Raw genomic sequence first — 15,031 nt, 5'->3', positions numbered from 1 at the left:
CTGGAGTACAGTGGTGCAGTCTCAGCTCACTGCAAGCTCCGCCTCCTGAGTTCAAGTGATTCTCCTGCCTCAGCCTCCCAAGTAGCTGGGATTACAGGTGCCCACCATCACGCCCACCCAATCTTTGTATTTTTAGTAGAGATGGGGTTTCACCGTGTTGGCCAGGCTGATCTCAAACTTCTGACCGCAGGTGATCCACCCGTCTCGGCCTCCCAAAGTGTTGGGATTACAGGCATGAGCCACCATGCCCGGCCTATTGTATTTGCTTATATTGCAGTTATTCAGATGGCCTAACACTAGCCATTCTTATTAGACTAAATATTAATAGAAGCTGAGAAAGACTCTGTAATAAGGAATTATGGTTGTAATCATACCGTTGCTGGAATAATCTCTGAGTTATATACCGTATCTCCATTTCTCAAGGATTTCTGTACCTCATGGATGTGATTTTTTATATCATTTACAGTTGGAAAAAAAGATAAATTATGTCTTTCAGGTACCTCATCGGGTTTGAACAGTTCCCTTTCCACAAATTTTCTGTAAAGAATACAAAATGGAATAAAGACATAAACCATTTAGCAATATGCCTTTAGATCAAAAGACAGAAAGGTTCTCTTTCAGTATAAACTTCTATAAAGCATGGTTTATAGCTCTGTAAGTAATTTATATTTTCCTATTTAAACTTTTTCCATACAACATAGAATTATTGCAGATTATAGAAATGTAATATTTTCATTGGTAAAATATCTAAATATATTAGAGTGAGCTTTGTTATTATTATTATTTTTTGAGATGGAGTCTCGCTCTGTCACCCAGGCTGGAGTGCAGTGGTGTGATCTCGGCTCACTGCAACCTCTGCCTCCCGGGTTCAAGCGATTCTCCTGCCTCAGCCTCCTGAGTAGCTGGGACTACAGGAGTGTGCCACCACGCCCAGCTAATTTTTTGTATTTTTAGTAGAGACGGGGTTTCACTATGTTGGCCAGGCTGGTCACGATCTCCTGACCTCGCGATCCGCCCGCCTCGGCCTCCTAAAGTGCTGGGATTACAGGCGTGAGCCACTACGCCCAGCTAAGCTTTGATATTTTTATGAATTTAAAGAAATCATTATTTTCAGTTTAAGTATAATAATGTTTTTAATGCTTACTATGTCAGGCACTGTATGGAACACTTCACATCAAATATCTCCTTTAACCCTTAATGATCAACGACATACGTACAATTATCATTCCCACTTTACAGATGATAGAACTAAGGACTGTAGAAGTGAAATAATTTGCCCAAAATCATACACCTACCTAGTAAATAAGAGAGCTTGGGCCTATACCCAGGTTATGTGCATAAACATCATGTTACATTGCTTCCAAAAGTATCAATTAATATTATATGAAATATGATGGGCTTGAATTTTACACGGAGACAAAAGAAGATAGAAATAGAAGGCAGCACTGTTATTTAATTGTATAAAAAATCAATATATAAAAGAAATGATAAAATTTAACATATATATGCTTATTACATTTGATGGACCAAATCGCAGAACTGTATTATACTTCCATTCTTAAGATTCAGGTTTAGTAAATAGTGAATGGCTTTACCAAATTTTTGCCTTATGCTAATGATGCCCCAGTGGAAATAAATATAAAATGTCTAAGAAAACTGCTAAATAGAAAAGTCATGTATTAATTAGGAAATAATTCTAGGAATTACAGTAAGCTCTCAGTTAACATCATTGTTAGGTTCCTGGAAACTGAGACCTTAAGTGAAAGGACATACAACAAAACCAAATTATTTTCTCCAATGCCATAAGAAAACACTGAATCAGGTGCAGTAGCTTGCTTCTGCAATCCCATCTTCTTGGGTGGATCACTTGAGGCCAGGACTTCAAGACCAGCCTGGGCAACATAGCAAGACCCCTGTTTCTTTTACAAAAAAAGTTAAAAAAAACAACAAAAGAAAAGACGTTGAACAGAACAATATAACTCAAGGACCTGCTGTATTTCCTTTTGGTTAAAGTAGCAGTTTTCGAGAACCTATTCATGACTTTAAGAGGGGGCTTACTATATTTATTTTGTTATTCAGATCAGATTACACAATAATCAGTAAGAGCAAGGCTAAGTATCATAAATCATGGTAATAGGCACAGGCTATATAGCGTTAGGCCTAAATTTCAGTTCTGCCACTGCCTTTTTTTTTTTTTTTTTTAGACGGAGTCTCGCTCTGTAGCCAGGGTAGAGTGCAGTGGCATGATCTCGGCTCACTGCAACCTCCGCCTCGTGGGTTCAAGCAATTCTCTGGCCTCAGCCTCCCGAGAAGCTGGGACTACAGGTGCATGCCACCACGCCCAGCTAGTTTTTGTATTTTTAGTAGAGACGGGGTTTCACCATGTTGGCCAGGATGGTCTCGATCTCCTGACCTCATGATCTGCCCTCCTCGGACTCCCAAAGTGCTGGGATTACAGGCGTGAGCCACTGCGCCTGACTCTGCCACTGCCTCTTAAGCCAATTATTTAACCACTCTGAGACTCCAGTTTCTCATGTGTAGAATTGGGATAAATATACCAAATTAATAGTGCTATTGTAAGACTAAATGAGATCATACATGTAAAAAGCCTAGCACCGTACCTGGCACACACAAAGTAAGTAATTATATAATTACTTATATAATTATTATTATTTCCTGAGGATCAAAAAACTTAGACCAGAGTACTACAAATAAAATTTCATTAGACAAAGAACTATCCAAATTATTGTGTTGTAATAAAATTTAACTGCATTTCAAATAGTATCTTGGCCTGGGTTTTAAAATCTTTGGTTCTATAAAGGTTTTCTTCTCTAAAAGTATTTATTAACTATTTCATTTTATACATCATTTAGACATAGTCCAATTTGCCAAATCCAAATATAGAATGTCTCAAGTGAGTAATCAGAATTATAATAAACCATATTACACCATTGCTTGCCAAGCATTTGTTAGAAAACGATCAGTTTATAAATAAGATTATTTTAATAAATTAATAAACTATATTCCTTATCTACCCTGATAGCATATATTTTGGAAAATATCTCCAATGTTTACTGTATTATTTAAAGCAACAAACAAAACTGAAAATGTAAAAGAACAATGCTCTTCTATTGTACCTTAGCTGTTTCCTTACTGCATACACTTGTTCTACTCCCTGTGATACTAATTCTTGAATCTTATGTGCTACTTGAGGATGTAAACGTGAGGGTAATGCACAATTCTCATCTCTAACTGCAGTTTCCTCTTCTTCAAGAGAAGACACAGGAAAAGGAGAAGGTGACAAAGTGAGGCAGGGAGTCTCTAATTCATGATACTGATGAGCTTGCTGTGTAGGTAACTGTACATACCACCTGGTAAGAGAAAATATTTAAAATTACTAAAATTTAAACATTAAAATTATTTAATATTATTAGACCAAAGTAGGAATCATAATTACTTAGGCTAATACTCATAAAGAAAAGGATTAATCCTTTAAGAAAAAATTATATATGGTTATTTCATATCAAATAAAATTTAAAATGATCTCTTAACTCTTCTAAGATTTGCTTTATATCCAATTAAATTAAAATATTTGTAAATATTTATAGACTTTCACTGTGGTCCTACAGTTGAGGGAGATACAGGGATTTTAAGTACATATGAAAATGGCATTTTAAATTTCATATTAATTGTATTATTTTGGGTTCATGAGAAAATTCATATTAAGTACATTTTACCTCAAAATAAAGAGAAGACATTGTAAATCATCATCTTTTGAACTGTGTATTTTCCCATTCATCAAACATTCGTCCCAAATTACACTTCTCTGTTAGACCTACCATCCTTCCAACCAAAGATAGAACCTGTCAAGATTGAACTTTATGGTTGATTCTTTCCTCACAGGAGCTCAACATACTGCCTCTACAGCACTCCCAGCTCCTGCTGGCCAAGTGAGCAAGAGAATTAACTAAAGGTGAATGCAGATCTCTTGGAGAGCCATGCCAAAAAAAAAAAAAAGAAAAGTAGACGGTAGGAAAATGAACTAATCTGGTAGGATACTGCTTTAATTGATATTTCTGTATGAAATTATTACAATGACTGACAATGCCTACTTAAAAATTATATGCAATGCTCTTCAAACTGCAGGATCTAATTTTTTTAGTGATATTTTTGACTTTCATTGAAGGATCTAATTGTTGACTCAATTTATTTTTCACATACCTGAAAGTTTTTTTTAAAGATCACACGAAAACGATATTCCATACACTTAAAACCATTATACAATAACAAATTATTCACCCAGACTGACACATAAAGGAAAGTAAAAAAGAATGCTAATATTTCTCATTTAAAACCTAAAGCATAAAAGGTGTGAAATGGAATTTTATTTACGGCTTAGAATTCATTTCTGGCTGCCGTAAGTAATCAAAGATTAGTTTTAAAAAAATGACAGGCGGCTGAAGTTTCTGCTCATAGTAAGTAGCTAAAACAAAGTACTAAATATATAATAAAGTGTATTAAGTATGTCTTTGTCATTTTGAGAAAAAGCTTTTGCATGGTATATGGTATACAGAGTATATGCTATACAGTATGGAATAATTCTTTGGTCTGAATTATCTACAACTTGGGGCTAAGAAACTCAATGGCTTACACAGTGGCAAATCAATTTAATATCTAGGGAACTATTGATATCTCTACCTTATAAAACCGTTACTTAATGAAATAGTTGGAAAACTATAACTTCCCTTACAAAATAATTCTTGGAAATTGAGCTAATTAATTTGTAAAATAAAAGAACTATAAAAATGTCATACCTAAGAACACCACCAGCATCTACCAAGTTCTTCTTTAGCATGTTAAAAGCTTTCTCCTGCTCCATTCTGATAATTTTCTTGTCAATTTTGGGGTCTGTAGGAACTCTATATTCAGGAAACTTCTGTACCTTTTTAATGTAAATCCTTTATACAATATAAAGAAGAATTTGTTTCATTATATTATAATCTCAAGATAATCTATCTTATCAACCAGAAGTCTACTTTAAGCATTTAAGCTTAGAGAAAATTCAATTTATCTGTAAAGTATTCAGAGGCTTATGGAAAATATATGCCATATTCTCAGTTGTATTAATACTTAGCAAATTAAAAGTAAACATTATTTAAAAATATCTAAGTACTTACAGATTTTACTATTTTTTTCCCCTAGATTTGCCTTCTCTTCATTCTCCTGGAAGGCATAATCACCTCATGCCTGGATTACTTATTTATTTATTTATTTATTTATTTATTTATTTATTTTTTTGAGATAGAGTTTTGCTCTTGTTGCCCAGGCTGGAGTGCAATGGCATGATCTCAGCTCACCACAACCTCCACCTCCTGGATTCCAGCGATTCTCCTGCCTCAGCCTCCCAAGTAGCTGGGATTACAGGCATGTGCCACCACTCCCAGCTAATTTTGTATTTTTAGTAGAGACAGGGTTTTTCCATGTTGGTCAGGCTGATCTGGAACTCCCAACCTCAGGTGATCCACCCACCTCGGCCTCCTGAAGTGCTGGGATTACAGGCATGAGCTGCCATGCCTGGCCCTGGATTACTTTAATAGCCTCCTTCCAGGCCTGTGCCTCCAATCTTTCATTACTTAAATCTACTTGATAATTCAATGTCACAGGTGATTCTCCTGCCTCAGCCTTCCCAGTAGCTGGGATTACAGGCATGTGTCACTATGCCTGGCTAATTTTTTTTGTATTTTTAGTAGAGACGGGGTTTCACCATGTTGGTCAGGCTGGTCTCAAACTCCTCACCTCAAGTGATCTGCCCACCACAGCCTCCCAAAGTTCTGGGATTACAGGTGTGAGCCACCACACCTGGCCTCTATAGCTTTATTTATATGGTTCTCCTAACCTACAATATCATCCCTCTAACTCTCTACCCACCCAAATTCAATTTAAACTTCAACATCCAGTTTAAATTGTACTTTCTTTCCTGCCATGAATTTGTATGGATATATTCCTTCTTTAAATACCTATAGGTAGTTAAATCATATATTTCGCACTATATTCTATACTATCATGTTGTCTACTAGTTTTTGTTTCCTGATCCGTTCCCTGGGATTAAGTAAAATTTTATTCCTCTTTTGGTTTCCCTCCTTCCTATGGCACCCAATGTAGTTTCTGGGCCAGAGTAGATAGTCAAAAAGTACTTGTAGAATGATGGAAAATAAAATTATTTCTTCACATGTAGAGGTTTTCTCCCAAGTTATACCTAAAGTTTTTATAATGCTTATATTTAAGAAGCAGTTGATAAGTTTCAAGTCAAAGCTAAATGGAAAAAAAAAAAAAGCAACTGAAAGTTTGTTTCACAGTCAGGTTTAAATATTACCTAAAGTTAATATTATAGGATTAAATATGAAAAGCCTTGTAAGTGGGCTTTAAAAACTTCTTGAGAATGCTAAGGTATTTATTTTATTTTATTTTTTTGAGACAGAGTCTTGCTCTGTTGCCCAGGCTGGAGTGCAGTGGCGCAGTCTCGGCTCACTGCAACCTCTGTTTCCTGGATTCAAGCGATTCTCCTGCCTCAGCCTCCCGAGTAGCTGGGATTACAGGGGCCCGCCACCACGGCTGGCTAATTTTTTGTATTTTTAGTAGAGACGGGGTTTCACCAGTTGGCCAGGCTTGTCTTCAACTCCTGACCTTGTGATCCGCCCACCTCGGCCTCCCAAAGTGCTGGGATTACAGGCGTTAGCCACCACGCTCGGCCAAGAATGCTAAGGTATTTATAATGTGAGATGTGATGCTAAAAGTGTTTCAAAGATCAACTAAGTCCAACCACTACATATTATCTTTTAAATTTTTTATTTTACTTAATAGTTTAAAACACTTTCAATATATTTTAAGTCTTAAAATACTTTCAATGTCTAAAAAATTTACATTCATAAAGGACATTGTAAAATCTTTCATTGGTTCACATTTTTCATTCTTACCAAGAGCAATGACTACTCTGTAGTCCTAATCTATCTAAAACTTACTACATTGGTCTCATAATTTGCTGCTAAATTGATAAAATTGCTCTAAAAAGCAACTTTGCAATATTTGTCAACATTTTTAAAAGACACAGCCTTTGCCCTAGCAATTTCATTTCTAGGAATTTTTCCTACTGAAACACTTGTAGGAGTGCACAAATATGTACAATGTTAATAACTGCAGCTTTGTATAATACTAATAAGGAATACCTTTCACAGCTTACATGAATTAAATGATAATTCATCCATAAATGGAATATTATATGGCTATTAAAAATAGTACTTTTATGTACATCTATGGAGTCAGCTTTGAGATACACTGAGAATGAAAAAAAGGAAAGTATGTCATTACATTCCCACTAGTATGTAACATATCTGTGCAGTAGATAACCACAATAGGCATTCAGATTGAGAATAAATCTATGTGAATTCATATCAAGAAAAAAGGTACACTACTATGTAAGTTTAAGGAAAGAAAATATCAGTGAGCTTTACTGAGATTTTCAACAACATTTATAGGGGTAAAGAAGGAGATCTCTGTCTCTCTGTCTTTATATGCATCCATATACACAGAATATCTTTGGAAGATGACTCAAAAAACTAGTAAGAGTTGTTGCTTTAAAGACAGAACAAATGTGGGTAAGAGAAAACTTAGAATTCACTGTATACTTTTTGGTACTGTATAAACCTAATAAAAATATGTGTATTAGCTATTCAAAAGTAAGTTCTTAATAAAAAACAAATAAAAGAAAATAAAGCTTACCGAGCTGGACAAGTGGCTTTGTAGAGCTGACAAGACCTGCTTTCCTGCTCACTGACTTTTTTTAACTGGAAACCTTTTCTTCTTGGCCCATACTGACACTCCATTACCACAGCTCTACTCCCTGTGGGCCAAAACCAACTATTGATATTAATTCAAGTGTCCATCTATTCTAGACACTAGATTAAAAGTAACTTGGTGGTGGCAATGTCAAAATCTTTCAAATATACATCTTTAAGGAAAGAAAACATTAGTAAGTCTTACTTACATATACAAACATATAAATTTAAAAGTTTATTTTAAAATGTACCAAAGGTACCATAATTATGGTAAGAAAATTAGTGAATATCACATTTACTGAATGTCTACTGGCATATAATTTTTTTTTTTTTTTTTGAGACGGAGTCTCATTCTGTCACCCAGGCTGGAGCACAGTGGCGCAATCTTAGCTCACTGCAACCTCCACCTCCTGGGTTCGAGCAGTTCTCCTGCCTCAGCCTCCCGAGTAGCTGGGACTATAGGCGTGTGCCACCACGCCAGGCTAATTTTTGTATTTTTAGTAGAGACAGAGTTTTGTCATGTTGTCCAGGCTGGTTTTGAACTCCTAAACTCAAGTGATCCGCCTGCCTTGGCCTCCCAAAGGGCTGTGATTTAGAGGCATGAGCCACTGCGTCCCACCTGACATATGGTTTTTATACCATTTTATAAATAGTGAGCAAATGTTACATTTGGTTAATAAATATTGGTATCATTTAAATTTTTATTTCCTTTTATAATTATTTTCTTGTTTTTATTTGGGCTGTTAATACAGCAGCCAGTCCTAAGATGGCCCCCAGTAATCCATGCCTTGTAGCATTCATGTCCTTGAGTAATCCCCTCCCCTTGAATATGGGCTAGACTTACTAACTTACGTTTAATAAATATGGCCAAAGTGGTAGGAAGTAATTTTTGATATTAGGCTGCAAAAAGACTGTAACTACCATTTGGGTACTCTCTCTTACTCTTGCTTGAATTGCTCTCTCTGGATGTAATCAGCTGCCATGTGGTAAGGGAGCTCTGTGGAAAGGCCCACGTGGCAAGGAATAAGGCCTGCTGACAGCCACAAGAGTGAATCTGAAAGTAGACCCTCCCTCAGTCAAGTCATGAGACGACTGCAGCAGAACCACTTTGCTGAGTCACTCTTGGATTCCTGACTCACAGAAACTGTGAGATAATTAACGTTTGTCATTTTCAGCCACTACGTTTGGGATAATTTGTTACACAGCAATAGATAATACAAATAAGTAGATATGAAAATTATATAACTCAAGATTTTAAGTTGAATATCTTACACTACTGTAGGATACAACAAACTTTTAAAATATAAAATAAAAACACCAATTACTAATACAAATGTTAATAAAGCTGACATTAAAATATAAAAACTTCTGTTTAAAAGACACCATAAGTAAATATAAAAGTAATAGTGTGAGAAATAGCATTTTATAACATATATAACATAGTAATTCCCCATGTAGAATTACTATGTAGACTACAAACAATCATAAATAATTAATAAACAACCACTCAGAAAAATGTGCAAAGGCTATGAATAGCCAAGTCAGAAAGAAAAAAAAGGTAGTAAATGAACAAAGAAAAAGATGTTCAACTTTACTAGTAAACAGGGAAATGCAAATTAAAACAACAGTAAAATACTATTTCATACGCCTTGGAATGGCAAAAATAAAAACATTCTATAATACTCTATAAAAACTGAATCCACTGATCAATCTGACCACCACAAACAGAGAGACACACACAGATGGCAATAAGTACACAGCACACTGAGGAGGTATTCTTGCAAGAATCAAATCTGCATTTAATCAAGGCTCTAGACCTGTTTACAGAAAATACAAGAGATAAAGAACAAAAACTACATCGCACAGATGGAATAAGCAAAACCTAGAATATGGCAAATATTACAGAACAAACTACCTAGAAGAGGAGAGAAATCTTCAAATGAAAAGAAGTTTAAGAGATTTTTTTTTTTCTTTAAAGGGTGTTTATTTATTTATTTATTTATTTTTTATAATTATCTCCTTTTTTTTTCTTTCTTTTTTTTTTATTATACTTTAAGTTTTAGGGTACATGTGCACATTGTGCAGGTTAGTTACATATGTATACATGTGCCATGCTGGTGCGCTGCACCCACTAACTCGTCATCTAGCATTAGGTATATCTCCCAATGCTATCCCTCCCCCCTCCCCCAACCCCACCACAGTCCCCAGAGTGTGATATTCCCCTTCCTGTTTCCATGTGATCTCATGGTTTAATTCCCACCTATGAGTGAGAATATGCGGTGTTTGGTTTTTTGTTCTTGCGATAGTTTACTGAGAATGATGATTTCCAATTTCATCCATGTCCCTACAAAGGACATGAACTCATCATTTTTTATGGCTGCATAGTATTCCATGCTAAATGCAGTCTGTGGACCCTGTTTGGATTTGAATTTCAACAACCTTTGAGGAGAGGAAAAAAAACCTGTGAGATAAGTGGGAAAATGTAAACGCTGAACATTTTATAACATTACAAAGTTACTGTTAATTTTCTTATTAAGTGTGATCATAGGATTCTCATATATGTATGTTTGTGTGTACATATATATATACACATATATGTATATACATATGTAAGGAGTCCTTATCTTTTAGAGATATATACTTTAGTATACACCATATACTTTAGTAATTACAGATGGAATGATATATCTGAAATGTGCTATAAAACCATCTAGGGAATGAGGAAGTGTAAGGGGTATGAGACAAGATTGATCGTACACTGATAGTTGTTGAAGCTGGAAGATAGATACCTAGAGTCATGGGGTTTCTTATATTATTATCTCTACTTTGATTCACATGTAAAAATTTCCATAATGTAAAGGTTTTTTAAGACTTTAAAAAACCTTTTTTTTAAGGTTTGGGCACAGTGGCTCACGCCTGTAATACCAGCACTTTGGGAGGCTGAAGTGGGCAGATAGCTTGAGTTTAGGAGTTTGAGACCAGCCAAGGCAACATGGCAAAACCTCATCTCTCCAAAAAAAATACAAAAATTAGCTGAGCATGGTGGCATATACCTGTAGTCCCAGCTACTCAGGAAGCTGAGGCAGGAGGATCTCTTGAGCCAAGGAGATTAAGATTGCAGTGAGCTGAGATCACACCACTGTACTCCAGCCTGGGCGACAGAGTGAGACCCCATCTCAAAAAAACAAACAAACAAACAAAAAAAGATTTTTAAACATCTGGCAATGCTAAGTCATGAAGTAAAAGTGGGGAAATGAAATTTTCATACACTGCTGACAGGAGTGAAAATTGGTACAAGCTGTCAAACCCTTATGTACAAATTTGGAATCCAAAAAGCTCAGAAAACAGTTTTTTCAGGACTCACTTGGCTGCGAAACCAGGCCTGAGCTGTGTGAGGTTATTTATAGTCTTTATTTGTTTCTCTTGGTGTGGCTATCTATCTAATAAATAATTGGTGTTTGATTATGTGATATTGGCTATAACAGGGGTCTCTAACCTCCAGACTGGACCACTACCAGTCTGTAGCCTGATAGGAACCAGGCCGCACAGCAGGAGGTGAGCAGTGGGCAAGCCAGCAAAGCTTCATCTGTATTTACAGCCACTCCCTATCACTTGCATTACCTCCTGAGCTCTGCCTCCTGTCAGATCAGTGGCAGCATTAGATTCTCATAGAAACACGAACCCTATTATGAACTGCACATGCAAGGGATCTAGGTTGCCAGCTCCCTATTAGAATCTAATGCCTGATGATCTCTCACTGTCTCCAATCACCTCCAGCTCAGACCTGCTAGTTGCAGGAAAACAAGCTCAGGGCTCCCACTGACTGACTCTACATTCTGGTGAGTTGTGTAACTATTTCATTACATATTACAATGTAGTAATAATAGAAATAAAGTGCACAATAAATGTAATGTGCTTGAATCATCCCGAAACCATCCCCCATCCCCCATCCTGGGCCGTGGAAAAACTGTCTTCCACAAAACCAGTCCCTGGTGCCAAAAAGATTGGGGACTGCTGGTCTATAGAATACCTGCTAGGAGTATTCCATAATGTTACCATATTACATTAAAAAAATTCAGAATTCTGAAATATACCTGGTCCAAAAAAATTCAAAGGGATTCTGGACCTGTACAATCACTTTTGAGAGCAATTTTTTTTTTTGAGACGGAGTCTCGCTGTCACCCAGGCTGGAGTGCAGTGGCATGATCTCGGCTCACTGCAAGCTCCGCCTCCTGGGTTCACGCCATTCTCCTGCCTCAGCCTCCCGCATAGCTGGGACTAGAGACACCTGCCACCTCGCCCGGCTAATTTTTTGTATTTTTAGTAGAGATGAGGTTTCACCGTGTTAGCCAGGATGGTCTCGATCTCCTGACCTCGTGATCCGCCCACCTCAGCCTCCCAAAGTGCTGGGATTACAGGCGTGAGCCACTGCGCCCGGCCTTGAGAGCAATTTTAAGATAATCTTGTAAAGATGAAATGGGCATAATTCACAACCAGCAATTCTACTTTAAGGCATATACTCTAGAAAAACTAATTACAGCTTTTCATTAGAGTATATATAGTGTGGAGGTTTGACTACAGCATTCTTTGTAATAATGAAAAGTTGGAAACAACCTAAATGATGATCAATAGAAAAATACTTGTGGTTTGGTCACATGCTGGAATATTATACAATGATTAAATTGGATTAACTAGGATTTATAACTATCAATACCAATAGATGTAAAAAAAAGGGTGAATGAAAATATTTGCAAAACAATATCTACACTTTACTATTTATACATTTTTAAAAATCCAAAACAATAAAATGTATTATTGTAGATACAATATGTAAGGTAAAGTATAAAAATACAGACTAGAACGATACACATGAAATTCATGTAGTAGTTACCTATGGAGGGTTAAGGAGATTAGAACTAGGATGGGAAAAAGGAAGACTACAGGATTTCAAGTTCATTTTATTATTTGTTAATTTTTTTTTTTAAAAGACAGGGTCTTACTCTGTCACCCAGGCTGAAGTTCAGTGGCATGATCACGGTTCACTGCAGCCTCGACCTCCAAGGGTCAAGTGATCCTTCCACCTCAGCTTCCCAAATAGCTGGGACTACAGGCCCATGCCACCATGTCCAGGTAATTTATTATTTTTTGTAAAGATGAGGTCTCCCTGTTTTGCCCAGGCGGGTCTCAAACTCGTGAGCTCAAGCAATCCTCTCGCCTTGGCCTCCCAAAGTGCTGAGATTAGAGGCATGAACCACCACGTTTAAAATAAATAAATATATAAATAAATAACCCAGCTCATTTATTTTTAATGCTGCATTTCTTTTATAGAATACTGATGAAACTCAGGCAGAAGTGGTTACATTTATCTCATCTTAAGTATTTCTCATTAACCTCAGAGGTCCAGGATGAAACTGCAACTCTTTCAGCTAAATTAGTGCCCTCATAGTCCTAAAATAAATCGCTTAGTTTTAGATTCTTTGGGGCTCTAACTAGTCTAAGAGATTTGCTTGAAACTCAACTCCCTTAGTAAACAACTAACCCAGTGTCTGAGAATACTGTATATAACATACCTAATGCTTGAGAACTTTAGTATCAGAATTCTATAACTCTAGATTGTATACAAATTCTATACAGTAACTCCAGAGTTACAAGCTACATAAAATAGACATAAATTTCTCCCACAATACAAATTAAGAGAGAAGGCTAAAATATTTAATCTGAAGGGGAAAAACACAGCTGATGTACATATTTAAAATAAAATTGCTCTTTTAACATTTTATTAAATAGGTTTAACGGAAACTTCGATATTTTATTTTTCAGTATAATATATGAAAGAAGTCTTATTTATTCATTGATATATTAAAATGCAATATTATAAAGTAATTGATTATATTTTCTATAAGTTTTTTCAATTTAATATGCATTTTAATCAATTAGCATTCAATTGTCAGCTACCAAAATAAAAATGTTATCACCTTAGGAAAATCACATTTTGACAATGGACTATGGCTGCTGCTGAACCTTTTAAAATAATTCTTTAAAAAAGTACCTGCATTAACAAATGGGATTCCATCATATGGAACATACTGGGATTTCCACATCAAGCGTGTAGCAGGCTTGGCTGGGCTTGGAGACTGACGGGTCCCCCAAACACTCTGTGTATGCTGCTTGTGAAATGTTAGGACACTTTCTAATTCAGTCTCACTTACACAGTAGCCACGGTATGAATCTCCAATTTTCTGCATATGGTAGAAATTAAACAAAATTACTAGCAAATACACTTCATTGCATAATAAATGTAATGAGATGGTTGTCCAAAATGGAAGACTCATCACCTTTCACAAGAGAATGTCATTTGTGCCCTCAGATCAATGGTCTATTACAACCAGTGGGTCTGATTTGAGTTCAACCAGGTGTTTGTTAGGGAATATAATGCCAAATTCATTGCCATACTATCTTTATCAACATCTTGTTTGAGAGAAAGAATATTTAGAAAAGATAACTTGCAAGAACATATAATGTATATCCATTCTTTCAGATATTTAAAACTTTATCCTGGATCAATCCAGATCAGCGTAAAACTAGCCACAAAGTACTCATTTCCTATGGGGCCTCCCTTACTGAAACTGATTTTTTTTGGTGGAGTGAGGTTGGGAGGAGAAAGGAAAGAGGAGGGAAGGAAGGAGGGAGGGAGGGAAGGAGAGAAGGAGGGCAGGCAGGAAGGCAGGAAGGCGGGAAGGCCTGAGATTAATTTTGACAGGATGCCATGCATCTATTAGAAACCCAATGAAAATTGTGAGTGATTGATAAAAAGGCTGTAGAAAAATTTGCTCATTATATCAACATTCTTTTTATGAAGATCCTTCTCTGAGGCCGGGCACGGTGGCTTATGCCTGTAATCCCAGCACTTTGGGAGGCCAAGGTGGGCAGATCACCTGAGGTCAAGAGTTTGAAACCAGCCTGGCCAATATGGGAAACCCCGTCAGTACGAAAAATACAAAAATTAGCTGGGCGTGGTGGCGCTTGCCTGTAGTCCCAGCTACCTGGGAGGTTGAGGCACAAGAATCCCTTGAACCTGTGAGACGGAGGTTGCAGTGAGTTGAGATTGTGCCATTGCGCTGCAGCCTGGGCAACAGAGCAAGACTCTGTCTAAAAAAAAAAAGAAGATCCTTCTCTGAGAGAAATTTCTGTCTGGTCTT

The 15,031-nt window shown here is 36.5% G+C and overlaps 1 protein-coding gene across 13 annotated transcripts in view; it reads right to left on the bottom strand.

Moving 5' to 3' along the window:
* The window catches only part of CARF (calcium responsive transcription factor), an 87,077-nt gene that overhangs the window by 23,852 nt on the left and 48,194 nt on the right, over nucleotides 1–15,031 (bottom strand). For 11 of the 13 annotated variants that reach the window (XR_010129676.1, XR_010129678.1, XR_010129677.1 and 8 more), the window contains 5 exons: nucleotides 13,882–14,071; nucleotides 7,777–7,897; nucleotides 4,815–4,958; nucleotides 3,138–3,371; nucleotides 375–537 (listed from right to left, as the gene is read on the bottom strand). Coding sequence is in view for 10 of the 13 variants with exons in the window: in XM_031008629.3 (XP_030864489.1) it covers nucleotides 375–537; nucleotides 3,138–3,371; nucleotides 4,815–4,958; nucleotides 7,777–7,897; nucleotides 13,882–14,071 (852 nt within the window). In the remaining 3 variants the exon portion in view is untranslated. Of the gene's footprint in view, nucleotides 1–374; nucleotides 538–3,137; nucleotides 3,372–4,814; nucleotides 4,959–7,776; nucleotides 7,915–13,881; nucleotides 14,072–15,031 lie in introns of those variants that run through there. The other 2 variants (XM_031008630.3, XM_055379434.2) reach the window with 2 other exon arrangements.

Source organism: Gorilla gorilla, chromosome 11, assembly GCF_029281585.2.
Source record: "Gorilla gorilla gorilla isolate KB3781 chromosome 11, NHGRI_mGorGor1-v2.1_pri, whole genome shotgun sequence".
Lineage (NCBI taxonomy): Eukaryota > Metazoa > Chordata > Mammalia > Primates > Hominidae > Gorilla > Gorilla gorilla.
The sequence above is the reverse complement of the archived record's forward strand: the minus strand, read 5'-3'. Positions and strand labels throughout refer to the sequence as shown.